The sequence below is a fragment of the Paroedura picta genome, chromosome 4, assembly GCF_049243985.1.
Source record: "Paroedura picta isolate Pp20150507F chromosome 4, Ppicta_v3.0, whole genome shotgun sequence".
NCBI lineage: Eukaryota > Metazoa > Chordata > Lepidosauria > Squamata > Gekkonidae > Paroedura > Paroedura picta.
In genome coordinates this window covers 102,860,891-102,882,775 of record NC_135372.1, presented here as the reverse complement: position 1 = coordinate 102,882,775, position 21,885 = coordinate 102,860,891, and the positions used below count along the sequence as shown (strand labels likewise).

The 21,885-nt window shown below is 41.5% G+C and overlaps 1 protein-coding gene across 1 annotated transcript in view; it reads left to right on the top strand.

Annotated features, from left to right (window-relative positions):
* LOC143836055 (polymeric immunoglobulin receptor-like) overlaps positions 1-19,723 on the top strand; it is a 37,901-nt gene extending 18,178 nt beyond the window's left edge. The window contains exons 2-11 of the mRNA XM_077334816.1: positions 2,909-3,019; positions 4,367-4,702; positions 5,573-5,902; positions 6,115-6,447; positions 8,891-9,205; positions 9,782-9,893; positions 11,416-11,534; positions 12,132-12,260; positions 17,119-17,171; positions 18,809-19,723. Coding sequence (XP_077190931.1) covers positions 2,962-3,019; positions 4,367-4,702; positions 5,573-5,902; positions 6,115-6,447; positions 8,891-9,205; positions 9,782-9,893; positions 11,416-11,534; positions 12,132-12,260; positions 17,119-17,171; positions 18,809-18,886 — 1,863 coding nt within the window. The 5' untranslated portion in view covers positions 2,909-2,961 and the 3' untranslated portion in view covers positions 18,887-19,723. The remainder of the gene's footprint in view (positions 1-2,908; positions 3,020-4,366; positions 4,703-5,572; positions 5,903-6,114; positions 6,448-8,890; positions 9,206-9,781; positions 9,894-11,415; positions 11,535-12,131; positions 12,261-17,118; positions 17,172-18,808) is intronic.
* The last annotated feature ends 2,162 nt before the right edge of the window (positions 19,724-21,885 follow it).

The following is a 21,885-nucleotide window of genomic DNA, read 5'->3' as shown; positions in this document are numbered from 1 at the left end:
TTCCACATTTCCCCACATGCAGCCAGCTGGGTGACCTTGGGCTCGCCACAGCACTGATAAAGCTGTTGTGACCGAGCAGTAATATCAGGGCTCTCTCAGCCTCACCCACCTCACAGGGTGTCTGTTGTGGGGAGAGGAAAGGGAAGGCGACTGTAAGCCGCTTTGAGCCTCCTTTGGGTAGGGAAAAGCGGCATATAAGAACCAACTCTTCTTCTTCTTCTTCTTCTTCTTCTTCTTCTTCTTCTTCTTCTTCTTCTTCTTCTTCTTCTTCTTCTCCCATGTCAGGGAAGTCTCTAATAGCAAATTCTCTAATAGAAGTTAATAGGACTTACAACGCCTTATTCTTGTTAACAGAGTTGGTTAAAGAGCTTAATGACATTATACATGATTTACAACAGTTCCAGCAATAACTGTCACACAATTTTGTGCATTTTCTACTGGGTAGCTATGTTCACCTGAAGTAGCACAACAAAAGTAACACAATATTGTGCAGACTACTTTCTCTTGCCCTAGGTGAATGTTGTATTGCCTTATTTACAAATTGCCACTGCCCTCTGGTGGATCAAATCCGTGCACAATCAAATATTTATGACTGTCAGCCTATTAGGCTATTTAAAAAGTCAGCTTTCACTATTAAAGTAACTGGTTAACCAATTGGCTTGAATTGGGTACAAGAAACTGATGAATGCTGAAGAAGTTTAATGAAGCAAACAGTTTATGTCTAGAAGAAGAAGAGTTGGTTATACCGCTTTTTTCTACCAGGAGTCTCAGAGCGACTTACAATCCCCTTCCCTTTCCTCTCCTCCAGAAACAGAAAGATACAAGAGAGTTTTGAGGGAGGAAGGAAAATAAATATATTCTTAGAAGCAAGACATGCATATTGACAATCTCAGGAGGTGGTAGATTCTCCATCTTTGGAAATTTTTAAACAGAGGCTAGATAGCCATATTACGGAGAGACTGATTCTGTGAAGGCTCAAGGGGGTGGCAGGTTACAGTGGATGAGCAATAGGGTTGTGAATGTCCTGCATAGTGCAGGGGGTTGGACTAGATGACCTAGGAGGTACCTTCCAACTCTATGATTCTAGGATTCTGCAAGTTCACTTGTCTCTTGTTTAGGTCATAGAATCATAGAATAACAGAGTTGGAAGGTACCTCCTGGGTCATCTAGTCCAACCCCTGCACAATGCAGGATACATCCTTATTGCTCATCCACTGTAACCTGCCACCCCCTTGAACCTTCACAGAATCAGCCTCTCTGTCAGATGGCTATGCAGCCTCTATTTAAAAATTTCCAAAGATGGAAAACTCACCACATCCTGAGGAAGATTGTTCCACTGAAGGATCCTCTACTGTCAGAACTTCTTCCGGATGTTTAGATTGAAATTCTTTTGAATTAATTTCATTCCATTGGTTCTGGTCCATCCCTTCATGGCAAGAAAGAACAATTCTTCTTTTTAGGCAATGGTCACCTGTAGGCTGGATTTCTGCAACTCACTCTATGCAGGCCTACCCTTATCCCTAACCTGAAAACTCCAACTGGTGCAGAATGTGGCAGCCAGGGTTCTTACAGGAACACCTTGAAAGGCCCATATTTGGCCCGAACTCCAACTGTTTCATTGGCTACCTTTTGATTACTGAATAAGGTTCTGGTAATTATCTTAAAGGCCATACACAGTCTGGGCCCTGAGTACTTGAGAAACCACTTCTCCACCTATGCCCCCCCCCAAAAGGGCTTTATGCTTCTCCAACACCAATAAAATGGGGAACCCTGGCTCCAGGGGAGCTTGTCTGTCAATGTCTAGAGCGAAAGCTTTCTCAGTCTTGGCCCCCATCTGGTGGAATGATCTCCCAGAGGACATCAGGGCCCTGCTGGAACTAAAACAATTCCCCAGGGCCTTGCAAAAAGGAACTCTTCCACCAGGCATTCAGTCAAGATAAGTGAACAAGCTGCTAACCACCAACCAGAAGCCCCATAATCTGCACTAATAGAAAATTGGACCATAGTGCAGATCGACTAAACTGTTGTTTGTTATTGAGTACTATTGTTATATCATCCTGTTGGTGTTATTTTGTTGTTGTCATATTACACTGCTTGATGCAAGTTTCACTGTTAAATAAGTTTTATATTGGACGAGCTTCAAAGCCTGTTCCTAAGAACAGGCCTTGAAAGGGCCCCCTCCCCTGGCCCCCAGCCAGGCAGATTAAGGTGGTGCGAGTGGGTGCTGTCCAGCTCATTAGCAGACCCAGGACAGAGCTCCTTAGCAGGTAGTCAGCAGGCCGGGAGGCTCTCGTGAGCAGGCCCCTGCCTAGCAGGCCAAGAGGCCCTCGTTAGCAGGCGTTCCACCATGACCCATTGCCCAGGGCCCTGTCCCATTACCTGTTGCTAGCTCCAGGCACTGAGGCGCATATGAGAGCAAAGAGGCTAGAGTCCAGGGATGGAGGGAGGGAGCTGCAGGGCTAATTGGGGTGCAGCTTTGCTGGCTGCATCCTGATTGGCCCTATTCCAACTTGGACAGCTGGACATGTCCCACCCCTCAGGCTGTTTCACAAATATATAGAGGAACCATGGACAAGGATGTTCATTGTACTGTGCTGCATATGAGAGTTATAATGTAAACTGCCCTGAGACAAAAGGGAGGGTGGTATATAAATATAACAAACAAACAGTTATTTGTTCCACAAATTGGTGGTTCCAACATACAGGTTAGAGATTTACCCTCTCAATTTCTGTACAGCAACCTCAGTCCAAAATGTTCTCCCAGCTGTTTTTGTCATTAAAACTAACATACAAACAAATAAATAACAAATTTGTCCACAGATCTCCTTTTAACATGCAGGTAGCCATTGAGATGTCTAATGAAGCTTCTGCAAGTCATTTATTTATGGCTGTACTTGTTTATTGGCAGAGTTCAGTCTGTAAGAAGAATCTGGCAGCTGTGATACAAGGCTTTCTGTTGAAATGACTCTCCTGCTTTTCATCTTTTTGTTGGCTTTTGTCCAAGTGGGATCTGCAGATGGTAACTATTTTACTATCTAGTGAACCAAGAACAACAGCAGTGCATCTGCTCAAAACATTCGTACATGTTAATGCATGCACATTCAAAATTCAGCAGACTTCTTATTCCAAGACATGGCCTTTTGAAGGTTAAAAAAGTAACAAAAAGTTCAATTCACCTGTCAAATAAGGGTCTGGTATTTGTCAAGCATTTATTGAGAACAATACACCAAGTTATTTTATCATTAAGCTGTCTGATATGTAACACATTATTAATGTGAAACAATGAAATAGACATTAACATTCTAATGAAATAAACGTTTAAACAAAAAAATAACGTTTCTATATATGTATCTATTCAGTAAACTATTCTACCCCTTTGGCTTTTATCCAGTTTTAACCTATGTTATTTACTTTCAACTGAAATTAAAATAGTGAGAGCAGGCAGCCATTTTTAACAGACTTTTTGTCACTGGTTTGTCATTGTTCTGCTTCTTAACATTGCCATATAAAGGGCCTGGCTTTTCAATGTAATATGACCACCATCTCCCCAAGCTTGCCATTAGAAGGCATTTTAAATTTGCTGTTGTGTCTTGCAAATTAACACCTAAAGGAACCAGTATTGTGATGTCACTTTAACCATAGAGTTTAGGGTGAATCCTTAAGCACCACCCTGACAGGATGATGTTGCTTCTGGTTTTGTGCTGTATGTGATGTTGAATGTCAGTATAACACCCATAAGCCTATCCTTGCACCACCAGTACTTCTAGTTCACATCCCTATCATAATGTGAGAACAGATTTTTAATCTAATTTTCTCTCCCAACAATTTTATATATATTACATAATGCAAGAATGTACAAAGTGAAGTAACCATTTTTCATAAACCATTTCCCATAATCATTTTACATTTTTTGTGTGTGCATAGGGGAGAGAGTATGAAGTGAGAATTCATGGGAGATGTTAATACCTGTTTGCCTACCACATACATAGATAAGAATCAGACCAGAGATTATTTGTCCACTTAGCAGAAGCTCACTGTGGATCCACTGTGCTATTGAAAGGGGAAAATCCAGGAAGGGAATAGTTACAAGAATCCATTGACTCCTTCCTCAGTTTCACTCCTTCCTCAGTTTCATTATGAAAGTCTTTGACTAGGATATGGCAGACCAATGTTCGAATCCCCACTCTGCCATGGACCTTGGCTCAGTCACTTGCTGTAAACAAACATACTCCACTGGGTTGTTGTGAAGAAGGAATTGAGGAAGAATGGCATGGTAAATTGACTTGGCTTACCATGGGGGAAAACAAGGTATAAATAAATAATACGGCAACAGTCAGTGATGTGCATTGTTATTTCTTTTTGTCAGTTTTAGCCTCAAGCTCCATGCTTGGACCAAGACAGGTGACTGGATTGCTGCATGGTTCTGTCACTGTGAAATGCTTCTATCCTGCCACTAGAGTAAACAGACATGACAGGAAGTATTGGTGCAAACAATCAACACGGCAGTGTTCAACAATCGTTTCTTCCAATGGCTATATTTCAAGAGATTATGAAGGCAGAGCCACAATAACAGACTTTCCAGATTATGGTTTGTTCACTGTTGAGATTTCAGGGCTGAGGAGAAATGACATAGGATCATATAAATGTGGCATTGGTATCAATGATAAACTGTTCTTTAAAGTCAAGCTGGATGTTTCTCAAGGTAAACATATGTACATTTAACACCCTATTTTATATAATGAAAGGGGCTCTGAAGTCTCATTTCATTTAATTATAATTTGTTGAAAAATCTTGATCAGAAAAAATGCAGACATTGTATTCACCTGGTTTTACTAGCCTGAAAAGAGAGTTGTTGATTGGTTGGTGCTTATGAAAGTGAGATAAGAAATAGATAAGGCCCAATTTTTATTGGATGGATTTAACTCAGACAGAACTCTTCATTACACAAAACAGAAAGCTACCATTTAGTGGCTTGAATTCAACAGTGTGTTGGGTCTAAGCTAGTATCTTCAAAGTTGGTATGAAACTTGATAATTTATACAAGTGTTTTTAAGAATGGTGTTGCAATTTAAAATATTTGACACAATTGTAAAGGCTACCTGCTCAACATATGAGTCAACAAGTTAAATACACTTCATAGGCCATGTGTGGCGCAGGGTGGTAAGGCAGCCGACATGCTGTCTGGAGCTCTGACCATAAGGCTGGGAATTCGATCCCAGCAGCCGGCTCAAGGTTGACTCAGCCTTCCATGCTTCTGAGGTCAGTAAAATGAGTACCGAGCTTGCTGGGGGTAAAATGGCAATGACTAGCGAAGGGAATGGCAACCCACCCTGTATTGAGTCTGCCAAGAAAACACAAGAGGGCCAAGAAAACACAAGGGTCAGACATGACTCGGTGCCTGCACAGGGGATACCTTTACCTTTACCTTAGGCCATGTGTGGATGTCAATCAGGAAATCGATAAACCGAGAATTTCTGTAGGCCTTTGGGGCTACAAAAACAATGTATTTCATTTTCTTATGAGATGGTACAATGGAAAGTGGAAAATTACTTTTGACATGTTATTAATACAGATTCAGTAGTGCCTGAAGAAGCTCAACTCTTCTACATTAAGCAGCAAGGAGCAGTGACTATAACGTGTGATTTTGGCAGTCAGTATGGCACCGCAAGGAAATACCTATGTCGGATGACAGAGACCCAATGCATCACAGTCATTGACACCTTGGGAAATGTCAACTCATCATACAAAGGAAGAGTTCTGTTGAACTATAATGAAGCTCCTGGATCGTTCAATATTTTTATGACCCAACTAAAGAGGCGAGATTCAGGACTGTACCTGTGTGGAGCTGGGAGGTATGGGACATCTGGAGAAACCAAGGAATTGAATATACATGTCTATGAAGGTGGGTAATAGATAGTTTGTCAGTTCCTAATGGAGCAATCCTAAGCAGGTCCATCTGGAAGTAAGTCCCATTTTATTCCATGGACCTTATTCACAGGGAAGTGTTTTTAGAATAGAGGCCTAAACATCCCGTGTTTCATGTCCAGAATCTGCTTAACTGTTTTAAAAAATAAAAACAAAAAATGTCTCAATGTGCTCTATTTCTTTGTCCAGAGCCTTTGCTGTCCAACGGAAACATTGAACAACCACTAGTAAAGGGAGTCCTTGATGGTTCTGTGTCTGTTGAATGTTACTATGACCCAAAAGGAAACATCACATTGAAATACTTATGCAAGTGGAGACAAAATGGATGCACTCAGTTAATAAACAGCTATGGGGATGTGTTGGATTCTTATGAGGGAAGGATAGTGATGCACGATAACCCAGAAAATGGCAGCTTTACTGTTATATTAAACCAACTGCAGGAGAATGATGCAGGATACTACTGGTGTATGACAGATGGGGAACAGGAAAAGAAGTCATCAACAGAACTAAAGATTATAGCAGGTACTGTACTATGTTCTTTATACTGTGCATCCAGGGCAGTATGTTCCTTTTGCCTAATGTAGCAAAAACAAATCATGCAAACATATCTTGCATGAAGTTAACCTTACCAGTGTCTTAGTCCTAGATGTTGGATGATTTCTGGGGTGCTTAATTCTAACTAACCAAAAGTGGTTTTATTAAGAGCAACATGTTTTTTAACTTTGCGATTGAAATTAATGGAGTGTGCCTTGTTTGCGTTTAGGATCAAAGCAGATAACTTAAACTAAATTGGTTTGTGGATCTGGCTCTACATTGCTATAACTGTTCATCCAAAAAATCTCTTTGCATGGTTTACTATAACAAATGAAGCAAGATGGAGTACAATAACTTATCACTACTTGTAATCCATTTTCTGATTTTATTGCAAACTTCTTAACTCATTCATGTAATGTAAAATGCCAGGCCATTTATGCAGGGGTTTATTTATCTGCCCTGGGTTCTATGTTGCTGGCAAATGCAGTTTTTTCCTGCTTCCTCAGAGCTTCATGGTGCACTTGTGCACCTCCTGAGGTCTCCCAGGTTTTCTCTGATCTTTCACAAACTTACCTTGATTCAAAGTTTTGGGAAAGATTGCAATAAAGCCTGGATGGCTGCTGTGTGGGTAGGAATATTTGGATGGTATTCCCTGACCTTGTCCTTGCAGCAGCAATTTCCTCCCTCTGCCACTGGGGAGGGGACTTTTTAGCCAGAAATAATGGGTATAGTAAGTTCTCTGCATTCTCATCTTTCATTGAAAAAAGTCTCTATCTTCTTCCCTTCCAGAGATGTCAGAGAAAAGACATATTTTTGCAACTGGGGGGGGGGGGGATTTACTTTAAAAAAAGGAAAGCTGGGAATGCACAACAGTATATAGGTGTTATGCTATTCTAGTGCCATTAAAAAGAATTGCAAAAGCCCCATTAGCCATGGGGAGAGAGGGATGGCTACTGCTGGGGACTAGGACACAGTAACATGCTTGTGCAATCCTCATTGTTACTGTGCTTTATCTGTAGCCACACCAGCAATATGAAAGAACACAACCACATCCCCATGGGGAAACACACCTACTAAGCCATTGTGGAATAGAAATTAATGCTGGCCACTGGTCAGGGAGATATTGGTTCAAATATCCTATTTGCCATAAAGCACACTATCTTTGGCCAACTGCCATATTTCTTTCTATCCTACCTCACAATATTGTTTTCTTTAGGGATAAAATTGGGGAGACCATGTAGGAATAATAAACTAACTGCCTCTGCTGCCGCACAATAGACCTACACACCTTGATATAAGCTCTTTTTCTATCATACCTATCCAGTTCTTATGTATAATTTTCATAGTAAAGACCAGGGCTGTGTTTTCCTTACTTCTTTACCAAATAAAAATTGCGTGCTTTTAAAAAGCCATTCAGAATACTTATGACATTTTATGTCACTGAGTCTCTCCAGAACAGGGATCTTCAGTCTTATTGTACTTCTGAGCACTTTTGGAATTTTGAAAAAGGATAGTGGGCACCATCACAAAATGACTGCCATGGGGGTGGGTGATCACAAAATGTGGGAAAATTCAAAGCCAATATCCCTCCTATGATGAGGACAGCTGTTTCTAAATGGCTGGTTTCTGCAGACCCAAACATGATGATCCTTGAGATCTTCTGAGCCCCCCCCCTGAAAGGCAGGGAATAGCCAGGACTGGCTCTTTGCTTTAAGGAAGAGTTGTCTGGGAGAAAAAGCAAGCAAACACATTGGGTTTGAGGTACCAGTGTTAAGAAGAAGAGTTGGTTCTTATATGCCGCTTTTCCCTACCCGAAGGAGTCTCAAAGCCTTCCCTTTCCTCTCCCCACAACAGACACCCTGTGAGGTAGGTGTGGCTGCGAGAGCCCTGATATTACTGCTCAGTCAGAACAGTTTTGTCAGTGCTGTGGCAAGCCCAAGGTCACCAAGCTGGCTGCATGTGGGAAAGCAGGCAGTCAAACCCAGTTCGCTGGATTAGAAGTCATCTCTCCTAACCACTACACCAAGAATTTGGAAGCCAAGGATTAGAACTATGTCAGTTGCAATCACAGATACAAGATTAAAATCAAAAATCCTAAAGTTGGTTTACATTATTTCCCCCCTAGATTAATTACAACGTAAAATGAGAACCAAGAAATCATAGGTGTGATTTACAGTATATTATCATAGCCATACCTGAAAAAATGAATGTACCCTTCCCTATTTGTAAGGGTTAGTACTTGAATGTTAGTAGAAGAAAAGTTCTGCAGAAAAAGACAATGTCAAACCATCTCTGCTTCTCACTTGCCTTGAAAGCCCTTTATTGAGGTTGCCATAAGTCAGTTGCAACTTGTTGGCATATATGTATGTAAAGATCAGGTCATTTGATTTTAAGCAATTACATTATTCATTATTTTTCTCTTCTAAAACAGGTCAACCCAATTTAAGAGGAGTGAACGAATTCAATGTTGTCGCTGGCTCTCCTTTGACTATGACATGTTCTTATCCATGCAAATATTATAGCTACAGTAAATACTGGTGCAAGTGGAAGAATACTGCATGTGATCCTCTAATCTCACATGAACAAAACCAGACTGGCTTGGTAGTTACCTGTGATCAAGACAGTAGAATTTTGTCTTTGAATTTTGATCAAGTGACACCAACAGATCAAGGGTGGTACTGGTGTGGAGTAAAACATGAAGGTCATTATGGGGAAACCATGGCAGTATATCTGAGAATACAAGGAGGTAAGCTTTGGTTTAATCACAGGTCAACTGGCATAAACGGTCCATGAACTTTCAAGCCATTCATGAATGAATACCTTTCCAGACAAACTGTCTTCATTCATCCTATATATTTACTGAATATCAGGGGGGCAGAACTTGGAGAGCATGTAGAGGAGAGCCTGGGGAAAGTCCCCTGTGAATTTGGTTTCTCTGTTTCTGCCTTATTTAAGACCAGCTAGCTGTTATATTTTTCTGGAAAGCTGTATCCTATGTTACATTGTAAAAACTGTCATTTCTGACATTGTGTCTTTCATAAAGTAAGAGAGCACAAATTTCATAAAATTACTATAGTAAAAATTATTGCAATGTAACTTTTAATACTGTTTCAGTATCTGCAAAGTTAACTGATACATATTTTAGTAATATTTAGATATTATATTGTATAAATGATTTCAGTAGCATTTCTGCATCTGAACTGTGACTAGGATGTAACACAGAGTAATACCTTAGTTATATATAATGTAGTATTTCATTTCTTCCTTCTTTTTGCTTTTCCATATGCTACTGAACACCAATTAACCAAACACTCCCAAACAGCATTTCAACGGTCTGAAGATGCTCCCAATGCAGAATCCAACAATGATGTTGCTCTTTCCAAGACAGAAAGAAAATCCAAGATAGCAGCTGGAGTTGAAAGTCCAGTAGAGAGGTAAGCTACTTGCTGTAAAAGCCTGCAGTGATGATAGATGAACGTATCACATACAGAGTAGCAAAGTAACTTAAAGGAAAGAAGGGATTAAATACAATGACTGCTGAGAGCAAAAGAAGATGTGCAGAATGCCCAGAGGACTTAGAAAGAGGGAGGTGGGGTTTCATTGGCAATGCCAAGGGACACACATGTGCAGTATAGAACCATCTGTGATTTTGCTATATTTCTTTGTAGCTTATACCAGACCTATTCCACATGGTGGCGGCCATGTCAGTCTGCCGCTAGGAGTTTATGACAGGCCTATTTGCCCTGCCACTTCCTGTGTCCCCATGGGGGGCTATTTTCAGCGGTGAACCCTGTCCACCCTGGATTTCTGCCTCCACATGAGGCAGCTGGGGCAAAAAGCTTCTGCTGCATGGGATGGGGAGGGGGGCAGCAGGTTTTAATTTTTTTTTTCATGAAGGTAGGATTGAGTAATAACCGCCTCTTCCTGCTCCTGCACAGGGGAGCATTTGGCCCGTTGCACCTTGCCTGCCCCAGATTTATTCTCCTGTAAAATTCCCAGTGCATAAATGGTCAGTCATTTTTCTCCTCAGCTAGGCTTTGATATCCCAAGTGTGTTTGACTACGAGGAAAGTACTTAAAGTAAGGAGTTGCAGGGAGATACACTGTTGATGTAGGACAAGAAGTATCTGTATATTCCTGTCCCTTTTTGCTTTTAAAACCAGACCTCTGTTCTTATAGAAAGACCTCTGTAATCACTGCCATCATATCTTGATGCTCAAAAGAGCACAAGAAAAGGCTTAGACATGTTAACTGGCCATCCAGGCAGGCACTATTTGTCATGCAGTGTCAAATCTGGATGCTTTAAAAAAATATAACTGTTGCTTCTTTCACAGGAAATTTTTGGTAACAGAATGTAAGTCCTGGTCATTTTTTCTAAAAGCATATCATGATAAAAGTTAATTGCCCCCTTTTAAAAGCAGTTATCCAGATGAACCCAATTAGATCCATTAACATTTTTCTAATATTGTGGCAAATTAATGGAAGTACACTGAGTTGATTGTTATATCATGTGACCTGGGTGGGTTATGCATGTCAAAGTTTTCCTTGAAACCAGCACGTTGACCCTTTGAAGTCATCATTTTTTAAAAATGGTCATGGTTTTTTTGCCAGGATTATGCACTGAAAGACACACTTACCACGGCAAATAGTGTGTGTGTGGGCAATTCCTCCGTTGTACTAGATGCTCATTGGCAGGCCATGGACAACTGCAATGCCACATGAGTGCCACTCTGGCACATGCTATTGGCAGGGCCGTATGGGAATTGCAGTTCATGGACATGGAGACCTCAACAAGAAATTTCCATCAGGGCACACTTGAATCACTATGGAAGGGAGGGGGATAGTGTCTATTGCTTTATTCTAAATTGGATTGTGACTTCTCTTTGTGAAATACTGGCATTTGGAGCTATCATTTTCAGACAATATTGTGTCATTTCTATTTCTATTTCTTTTCCAGCTCTGCAGAAGATAATAATTCCAAGGTTCTTCTTTCAGTTTTGATCCCTCTTGCAGTTATGTTTCTGCTTCTTGCTGCTATATTTGCTTTTGTTAAATTCAGGTTTTTCAAGAATTCAGGTGAGTTTAATCCATCTTGCCCATAGACATAATTGAATTTTAAACAGTTATGCTTATTGCTGTAGTATATTTCCAAGCACTAAAAGTTTCACTTAACAAACAGTAAATTCAAGGAATGATTTCCTTTTCAAAAGTGAAAGAGGTTAACTTTGGGGAATAATTAACATTAGGACTGCTAAGAATTAAAGACTAAATTAGTCAAATGCAGTCCTGAATAACTCTCTCTTTAGCTGCATCACAAACATCAAAACTGAGGTGGTCAGGCATGTATCAGAAATGTACAGATACCTTTGGGGGCAGGAAAAGCCCCTCTTTTAGCACATTCTCCTATAATGGGTTGTGTAGACCACCAGAACAGTCTCACAATTCGTATTGTTGGTGCCTGTCTTGCCATTATACTTCTCCCTTCTTGCTGAAATATTCCTTTCATTTTATATATAACATTTCAAACTTCTTGATCTTCATTATATAACATATATTTAGCCTATACCCAAGAATTTCAGGAAAGTCACTATTGTTACAGAACATATTTGAATCTGGTAAATAAGGGGAGGGGTAAGGAAGCTTGCTTTACTGAACAACATTTCCATCAAATAGATCGGGTCTCAGTTGCCAGCTATAGGACAAACATCAGCATGACGGACTTTGAGAATGCAAGCCAGTATGGAGCAAAGAACAATGCATGTATGGAAGAATCTCATGAGACCCAACTAGGAGAGATGAATGGTAATATATTTTAAACACTCTGCATAGAATTTGTTTCTTGTTCTTGGAACTGCCAGCAGGAATCTTGGAATTCCTGTCCTTTACTTTAGTATGTTTGACATTCTCACTCAAGTGAGGGACTATAAGGGATAAAGTATAATGGAGGCATAACAGTTTTTATAGTGATAAATTGAGAAAAAAGCCATTGCCTTTTGTATGATTTGAGATTTTGTAAGAAATGCTGCTTAGACTCACCTCCACCGCTGTTGACACAATGGAGGAGCTGGGCAGGAAAGAAGACGAGCTTGGAGAAGCCACTGACAGTGTGCACAGCAGGCAAGGCGACAATGTGTCGCTCCTGGGGCGGGGGGGGGGAGGTGTGGGCCTGGGGCGTCTTAAAAGGTATCATGTACAGAGGGCCCGGCCTCTTTCATCTGAGCTGCCACCAGAACAGCTTCCCTCCCACCTTCCTTATTATGTTGACTAATACTGTTATTAGTTACTGACCTGGAGCCAGACATCCTGGAATGTGAAGTCAAATGGGCCTTAGGAAGTCTGAGCAACAATAAAGCTAGTGGTAGTGACAGCATTCCAGTTGAACTATTCAAAATCTTAAAGGACGATGCAGTAAAAGTGCTACACTCAATATGCCAACAAATTTGGAAAACTCAACAATGGCCACAGGATTGGAAAAGGTCAGTTTACATTCCAATCCCAAAGAAGGGCAATGCCAAAGAATGTTCAAACTACCGCACCATCGCACTAATTTCTCATGCTAGCAAAGTTATGCTCAAAATCCTACAAGCTAGGCTCCAGCAATATGTGGACCGAGAACTTCCAGAAGTACAGGCAGGATTTCGAAGAGGCAGAGGAACTAGAGATCAAATTGCCAACATACGCTGGATCATGGAGAAAGCTAGGGAGTACCAGAAGAACGTCTACTTCTGCTTCATTGACTATGCTAAAGCCTTTGATTGTGTGGAACACAACAAATTGTGGCAAGTTCTTAAAGAGATGGGAATACCAGAGCATCTTATTTGTCTCTTGAGAAATTTATATGCAGGTCAAGAAGCAACAGTGAGAACTGAACATGGAATCACTGACTGGTTCAAAATTGAGAAAGGAGTTCGGCAAGGCTGTATACTGTCGCCTTGCCTATTTAACTTGTATGCAGAGCACATCATGAGAAATGCGGGATTAGAGGAGTCACAAATTGGGATCAAGATTGCAGGGAGAAATATCAACAACCTCAGATATGCAGATGATACCACTCTAATGGCAGAAAGTGAAGAGGAACTAAAGAGCCTGTTGATGCGGGTGAAGGAGGAGAGTGCCAAAGTTGGCTTGAAACTCAACATCAAGAAAACAAAGATCATGGCATCCGGCCCTCTCAATTCCTGGCAAATAGAAGGGGAAGAAATGGAGATAGTGACAGATTTTATTTTCCTGGGCTCCAAGATCACTGCAGATGGGGACTGCAGCAAAGAAATTAAAAGACGCTTGCTCCTGGGGAGGAAAGCTATGGCAAATCTAGACAGCATCCTAAAAAGCAGAGACATCACCCTGCCAACAAAAATGCGTTTAGTCAAGGCTATGGTCTTCCCAGTTGCAATGTATGGCTGCGAAAGTTGGACCATAAGGAAGGCCGAGCGTCAAAGAATTGAGGCTTTTGAACTCTGGTGCTGGAGAAGACTCTTGCGAGTCCCTTGGACTGCAAGGCGAACAAACCAGTCAGTCCTAGAGGAGATCAGCCCTGACTGCTCTTTAGAAGGCCAGATCCTGAAGATGAAACTCAAATATTTTGGCCACCTCATGAGAAGGAAGGACTCCCTGGAGAAGAGCCTAATGCTGGGAGAGATCGAGGGCAAAAGAAGAAGGGGACGACAGAGAATGAGGTGGATGGATGGAGTCACTGAAGCAGTGGGTGCAAACTTAAATGGACTCCGGGGAATGGTAGAGGACAGGAAGGCCTGGAGGATCATTGTCCATGGGGTCGCGATGGGTCGGACACGACTTCGCACATAACAACAACAACAATACTGTTATGGTTGTGAATGGGGCCACTGTCATATGTCTTGGAATTGCCTTTGTCACAGCTGGAGATTTGGCATGGGATAGAGCCTGTTTGGGGCAAGTTCAGTTTACATATTAGACTCCCCAGGATTTGGGTCTCCTTAAGAGGTGGCAGGTTTGCAAGCAGGGCCGACCCAGCAGGGAAAGCATGGGGCTTGCAGTACCAGGTAGCCCAGGGTGGGACCGGGCTCTCCTTGGCACTCCAGGGTGGCCAGTGCTGGGTGGCCTGGGGTGGGTCCAAGGCAAGTCCACACTTCCTCTTGGCACTGAAGGTGGACACTTCCCTGTGGTGGGAATCCAGTGGCAAGGGGACCCACATTCCAAGCAGGGGAACTGGGTGGGTCCCAGGGTGCTGCTGGCATCTGGGTTCTTGTGGTCGGTAGACCACAAATCAGGCTTCCTCTCCCATGCTCCGCCAACACTCCTGCAGAATTGTAATAAAGCTATAAAGAGTTGTTGTCAATGGTGTTTCATCAGACTGGAGAGAGGTGAGTAGTGGGGTACCTCAAGGCTCAGTGCTCGGCCCGGTACTTTTTAACATATTTATTAATGATCTAGATTAATGATCTAGATAAGGGGATGGAGGGACTACTCATCAAGTTTGCAGATGACACCAAATTGGGAGGATTGGCAAATACTCCAGAAGATAGAGACAGAGTTCAACGAGATCTGGACACAATGGAAAAATGGGCAAATGAAAACAAGATGCAATTTAATAAAGATAAGTGTAAAGTTATTTTGGGCTGTATCACCAGGGGCATCACATCAAAATCACAAGATGTCATAGTCCCATTGTATACGGCACTGGTCAGACCACATCTGGAGTACTGTGTGCAGTTCTGGAGGCCTCACTTCAAGGAGGATGTAGATAAAATTGAAAGGGTACAGAGGAGAGCGACGAAGATGATCTGGGGCCAAGGGACCAAGCCCTATGAAGATAGGTTGAGGGATTTGGGAATGTTCAGCCTGGAGAAAAGGAGATTGGGAGGGGACATGATAGCCCTCTTTTAGTATTTGAAAAGTTGTCACTTGGAGGAGGGCAGGATGCTGTTTCCGTTGGCTGCAGAGGAGGGGACACGCAGTAATGGGTTTAAACTACAAGTACAATGATATAGACTAGATATCAGGAAAAAAATTTCAGTCAGAGTAGTTCAGCAGTGGAATAGGCTGCCTAAGGAGGTGGTGAACTCCCCCTCACTGCCAGTCTTCAAGCAAAGGTTGGATACACACTTTTCTTGGATGCTTTAGGATGCTTAGGGCTGAACCTGCGTGGAGAAGGGGTTGGACTAGATGGTCTGTATAGCTCCTTCCAACTATGGGCCATTCCGCACTCGTTCAAAATTGCACAATGGTTGCAAATTGAAATCGCTACTGTTTTGCAGTTATGCACAACATCGTTGACAATCTGCAACACTCCTGAAACCGATCCGCAAAAAGCGCTTTGTTGTAGCGCTTTCAGGGAAATCCCAGGGCCATTCCGCACTGGGATCCATGTAGCAAATTGTTTGCTGAACGAAAAATCGCCATTTTAAATAGTGGAATTCGGCGTAAAGCATACCTGCCTTTGTAGTGGAATCCAGTTGCATTTCTATCGTTTCCCAAAGGGTTCTGGTCTTGGCAAAAATCGCTAGAAAGGAAGCGCTATTGCTGAGCTGTGTTCTGCCTCTGGCCGTCAAGCAGCCAATGGGCGGCCGTTATCATGCTCCCAAACAGCCCCTTCCCCTTTAAGGAAGGTTTAAAAAAAACAAAAACACACACGTTGCAACGAATATGCGTTGATTTGTTGCAACGGAGAGACCCATCCAGCTAGCAGGTGATGTTTGAGCTGCCGTTTCATCGTTGCCACGCTCCCCCCGAGTGAAAAAAAAAATCCCCCCCCTCACGGGTGCGATTTTCGGCCGAAAACAGTGTGAAAAATAAAGTGAAAATAAACCAGCAAACGGGCCTCTGCGATGCTTGTGCTTGGTGACTTTAAACAGAGGGGCTGCAGCCAGGGAAGCCTCGCTGGGTAAACAAAGGCTCGCTGGTGCGTTGATCTCCGCTCGTTCGGAGAAAAAAAATGGCGATCGCTTCGCCGGAAGATCAGAGGAGAGAGCCAGGGGGAGGGACTTTGCAGAAACCGCAACAATGGTAATGCACAGAACTTTCCCGCTAGTGTTGCAGATTCGTTGCAGGAGTGTAGCGCTTTCCGGAGGGTGAATCCACTTTTTGGGATTTCCCTGAAAGCGCTACAATGAAGCGCTTTTTGCGGATCAGTTTCAGGAGTGTTGCAGATTGTCAACGACGTTGTGCATAACGGCAAAACTGTAGCGATTTCAATTAGTAACCATTGTGCTATTTTGGACGAATGCAGAACGGCCCCCCAAAAGTGGATTCCACTATTTAAAATGGCGTTTTTTCATTCCGCAACCAATTTGCTACATAGATCCTGGTGCGGAATGGCCCTATGATTCTATGATTCTTTGTTTAAGCCAATGAAAATGTGTGATCACCTTCCTTGAGCCCAAGGTGCCCTCCTGCAAGTCAATACACTTTGATAAGGGTGACTACCCACTAAATAAGTCTGTCAGCTCTTCAGAAGAAAACCGTCTGGGGCCTGCGACATACAATAAGTATGATCATCTGTTGGTCTTTGCAAATTAAGTTGCTGTTTAAATATATAGAAGTAGCAAGAGATGGTTACTGTCCACTGGGATGGTTCATGAGCAAAAGTTTAATAAATTTTGTAGTCCTGTATAAGACTTGATTAAAAAATGGAATATTACATTTTTTTCAAGTAAAAGCCCTAAACATCTCATTCTTACAGAATATGCAATTACTTCTGGAAGTCCCAAGCAAGAACCAAAGACAACTAAAAGAGTAAGAGGAAATAAATTCGTTGAAACATGAGTCAGAAACCTGGATGCTACAGAACATGTATAAGAAAGTTTCCCTTAATACCTCCAGGCATTCTTTATTCATTGCCTTCTTCTTCTTCTTAATTCCTTGTTAATTAGTGCACCTCTACCATGTCCATGTTCTGAAATGGAACGTTTAATATATTCATCCCTGGAAAGCAAAAGGTTTCATTTTCTTAATTTTATGATTCTGGAAATATTAACAGAACATTTTTTTTAAGTGTGTGGCTCTGTGCAAGGAAGAGAGAACCCCTGTACCTCTAGAACTAATATTGAAGAGCGAATGTGGTGGGTTCAACTCTTCCTAGGAATAAAGCAAATCTGATAGTGGGAGATCCTTTATGAAGTACTTGAAATTCTACATGCCTATGATAAACAGAGATACTTGTAAAACAGAGTGTGGTTGTGATACTATTGCCATTTGTAGTTTATGGGCCTTGTTCAAATTATACTAAGATTAAGAGTGTGTATTTGGATATCCATGAGTCAAAATTAAAGGCCAAATTAGCTGTTTTGGATCAGTTCAGAGACATCCACATTGATGCATAACACTCCTGAAAGTCCAGGAGTCATGAAAATTTATATCTCAGAATTTCTCTTTTGGTTTCTGAGAGGCACAGGAGTGGGGGGAAAGGGGAATGAGAAAAAGTGTACTCCTGGCAAAGCTGGCATGTTTTTTCCATTTACATTTTTAAGGGCCTTTATTTTATATGGGAAAACGTGACCTCCATTTTCTGAAGACCAGGTCTACACCCATAGGAAATAATAGCTCTTTACATTTTAAAGAATCACTGTTCATTGTCCATGGGGTCGCGATGGGTCGGACACAACTTCGCACCTAACAACAACAAAAATGTTAAAGATACAAGAGCCAACCACAGGTGATGCTGACTAACAGTTGCTACTCGAAGGCCAGGTTTACTGACTATCATGTTTGTTTGTTTGTTTGTTTATATACCACCCTCCCTGGAGGCTCAGAGCGATTTTCATAAAACATATAAACAATACATGAAACAATCCATAACATATAAATAACCATAATAATAATACTAATAACTGATAGTTGTAACAATGCAAACAGTGCAGCTGTGCAAGCAAGTCCGGAGCGCATTGATGGAGGTCTGGGAGGGAGGGAGCAGGGGCCCTTCAGACCCTGTTGGTTATGCCTGGTCTCAACCAAATGCCTGGTGGAAGAGCTCAGCTCAATAAATAATTGATGGCTTCCCATCCACATACTGACCAAGGCTGACCCTGCTTCATTTCTGAGACAGAACGGGCCTTGGAATTGTCAGTGGGAAAAATAGTGTCCAGGGGAATCTTGCCTCAATATGGTCCTTTTACCTTTAAAAAGGGCCATGAAGAAAAGGCATATGAAGTAGTCCTGCCATTAAGAGACCAGGTCTACTTGACCATCAGCTGTTCTCTTCCCTTTAAATTTAAAGAGTCATTATTATTCTCAGTGGGCAGACCTGACCGCTGGCTCTTTAAGATTTAAAGGAAAGAGAGAGGCGAACTGAAAACCAGTGGCCTCCCCAAAATCCAGATCTGAAATTAATATGAATGTATACTTCTAATTGGGATTTCTGTCCATACCTTTAGGGCTCCAAAGAAGAAGCTGAGATGGCATATAGCACCTTTCTGCTTAATTCAGAGTCCATTTCTGCTACAAACTCCTAGCAACAGTAAACTCTAAGGAACTGCTGAGCAGCCCAGTCATGGGCACTTCCAAACACCATGGAAATTAGTGTCTGAAAACCAACAAAAATCAGTGAACTTTGAGATTGCCTAATGTTTTCATCTAACAATTCTATTATTGATTAAATAATAAGACTTCTGAGTTAAAATTATTGCTTGGGTTAGCTTATTTTCAAACAAATCTAAATTAATAACAATTTGCAAGAAAATCCTATACTTGACTATAATTATGAATTGCTGACACATTTCAAACTGATTCTATTAATGCAATTAATTTAGTGACATCTCTATAACTGGAAATGTTTCATGTGAGTTATGAAAATCTATCCATAAATGCACAAATTTAATTCAGGAGTCTTACTGAGAACAGAGTTTAATGAATGGATGATTTTTCACACTAAAGCGGATTAAAAATTAATTAAGCATGTGTGGAAATTACTTTAACGTATCTGTTTTTCATTCTTCTTTCAAGTATCTCAGGATAGCATATGGTTATCCTTGTAACAACCATATGTGTGTGTTAGCTCATGACTTTGCCAAGGTCTTTCATGGTGTGCCATGGTTGATCACAGATTTGAATCCAGATTTCCACAGTCCAACTCCCAACTCCTTTGAATGTATTATCAAATAAATGTTTATCAATGAGGTGAAAAACATTTTTTAAACTTTCGCCAAATAAGACTGATAAACTAGTTTATATTATTTTGAGATCAGTGACTTTCTAGACTGCTTTGTTTAGACTTTTTAAGATGATTTACACATCAAATTTTATATGTTTGTTTATTATGACTTTTGGGCTAATAAATAGTGATTAATGTACACAGAGTGTGGCAGTCTTCATTTTCTCCACAAATTTCAGGAAGAAACATATTGCCAAGCACCGCTGCAGCCACATTCTACTGTGTTATATGCTGTAAGGCCAGCATATTAAAAGGGTTTATGATAACTGGAAATATGAAGAGCCTATAATCTTGCAGCTTTCCCCCAAACACCTGGTGTTGGTGGTCATTCTACTTGCCTGCATTTTTGTGAACAGCATACCAGCTTTGCAGACAAACTAGGCTGGGTGGGATTTGATGATGCTCATTCACAAAGCCAAACAAGATGTGAGAGACAGCCGAGAAGTATCTGATCTTCTTTCTGTGTTTGTGAGAGAACAAGTGATTCAGGATCTCTCAACATCTGTAATTTCATCTGGAAGCACCAAGCAGTGGCACCATTTACCTAATGCAAGTTCCTTTACAAAACTGCTGTTAGCTTAGGTAAGGCTTCCCCACCAATCTTCTGTAGTTCTTTGATGGTGTTAACAGGCATGGAGGTCAAGATGATCTGGTACACAGGTGGGTAATATACTCAAATTTTCAAAAAGATCTGGACAGAGTCCTTTCACCAGAAGGCCTCTGAACAGACATGGAGTAAGAGGATAGGTTTCCTCATGAGTTAATAACTGATTACACAACAGGAAGCAGAAAAGAGCAGTAAATTCACAGTTTGTGTAATGCATAACAATTAGCAATGGGGTTCCCCAGGGATCTGTATTAGGACTGGTGCCATTTGTTCAAAAATGACCTAGATTTAGCATGAGAAGTGGAGTGGCAAAGTTTGTAGATGCTACCAAACTATTCATGATGACAAAATCTAAGTGTATTGTGAAGAGTTTTAAAAGGATTTTGCCAAGTTGGCTAAATGGGCAGAACAATGCAAATGAAGTACAAAATGAATGCAAAGAGATATACATTGATTAAATTCTGTGGAAGGCTGACCTGGCTGGGGAGGCCCAAATCACTGAGGTAGGTGGCCTGGAGTGGGCTGAGGGAAGTCCACACCTCCTAAAGCATTTCATGTTCACCTTTTGCAGGCACACCCTGCAGCAAGGGATCCCGTGGCCCAGCCGGGGTCTGGGATGGGCTATCCAGGGCACTGCTAGGGTAACCAAAAGGTTGTACAATCTTAAGTAGGTTGATTAGGCTCCTGTTCCACTTGCGGGGCCAACACCTTGTTTTTACTGTTGTTATTAAATAAAAGCTGTGGTCTGTTTGCCAAAGTTGAAGGTGTGAGCGTCATCCTTAAGCCTAACTGCACACCTGCAAGTCAATAAACCTGAAGCATTATACACAGGATACATTATACACAGGATCCAACCCACAAAATCCCTACAGCAGTCAATTTCAACATCTGAAATGCCCAATATTTTGGGATATTAATTTGCAGCAAGTCAAAAGTGAAAATTTCTTTCCTCAGCGAGCCAAATTCCAGATAGAGAACAGAATAAATAAGACAGTTTGAACAAAAACAAGAGAGGGTCACAGTGAGGATTTATGGGGGAAGGGAAACCTTATTTCTATTCTTTCTGGCTTCCTCCCCACTCTGGCTTTTATTCCTTCGCGATTCTACTTTAGGAAGTGAGCTGTAAGTATATATTGTTCTACAGCACACAGCCTCTTAAAACAGATTTCAGAGACAAATTCTGTACAGTTGTTCATAAAGAGTACAATGATTCAGGTGTTTAAGGTGCCAGAAGACTAACAGTTTCAAAATTATAGTTTAGACTATGAAGTCATTTCCTGTAATCCATCCGGTATGCAGAAGAAGGTAGCGTGGGTTGAAACTGTGAAAGGACTTATAAATAGATCAGGAGTATTTTAAGGTCTCTCCTCCTTTCCCAATCCCTGCCCTTTTCTTTCACTTGATTATCTCTTGAGTGTAATTAGCCTCATGCTCATGTTCCTGGATTGCTAGAGTCTGTCATTTTCCAGATAGGCACTGGTGCTTCCCCATGTCTGGGGTGTTTCCCAACAGGTGTATGCACTGTTCACTTCCCATATTGCATCACTTGATTTTTCTGTTAAAGGAGACAGCAAAAATAGGAGTTATCAAGCAGCTACTGGGTCTGATGTTTGTAAGTTATGCAGAAATGTTACAGAGGATGCCACAGCCAACTTTGATGTACTGGTATCTGAGCTCAAATAATGTGAGGTCAG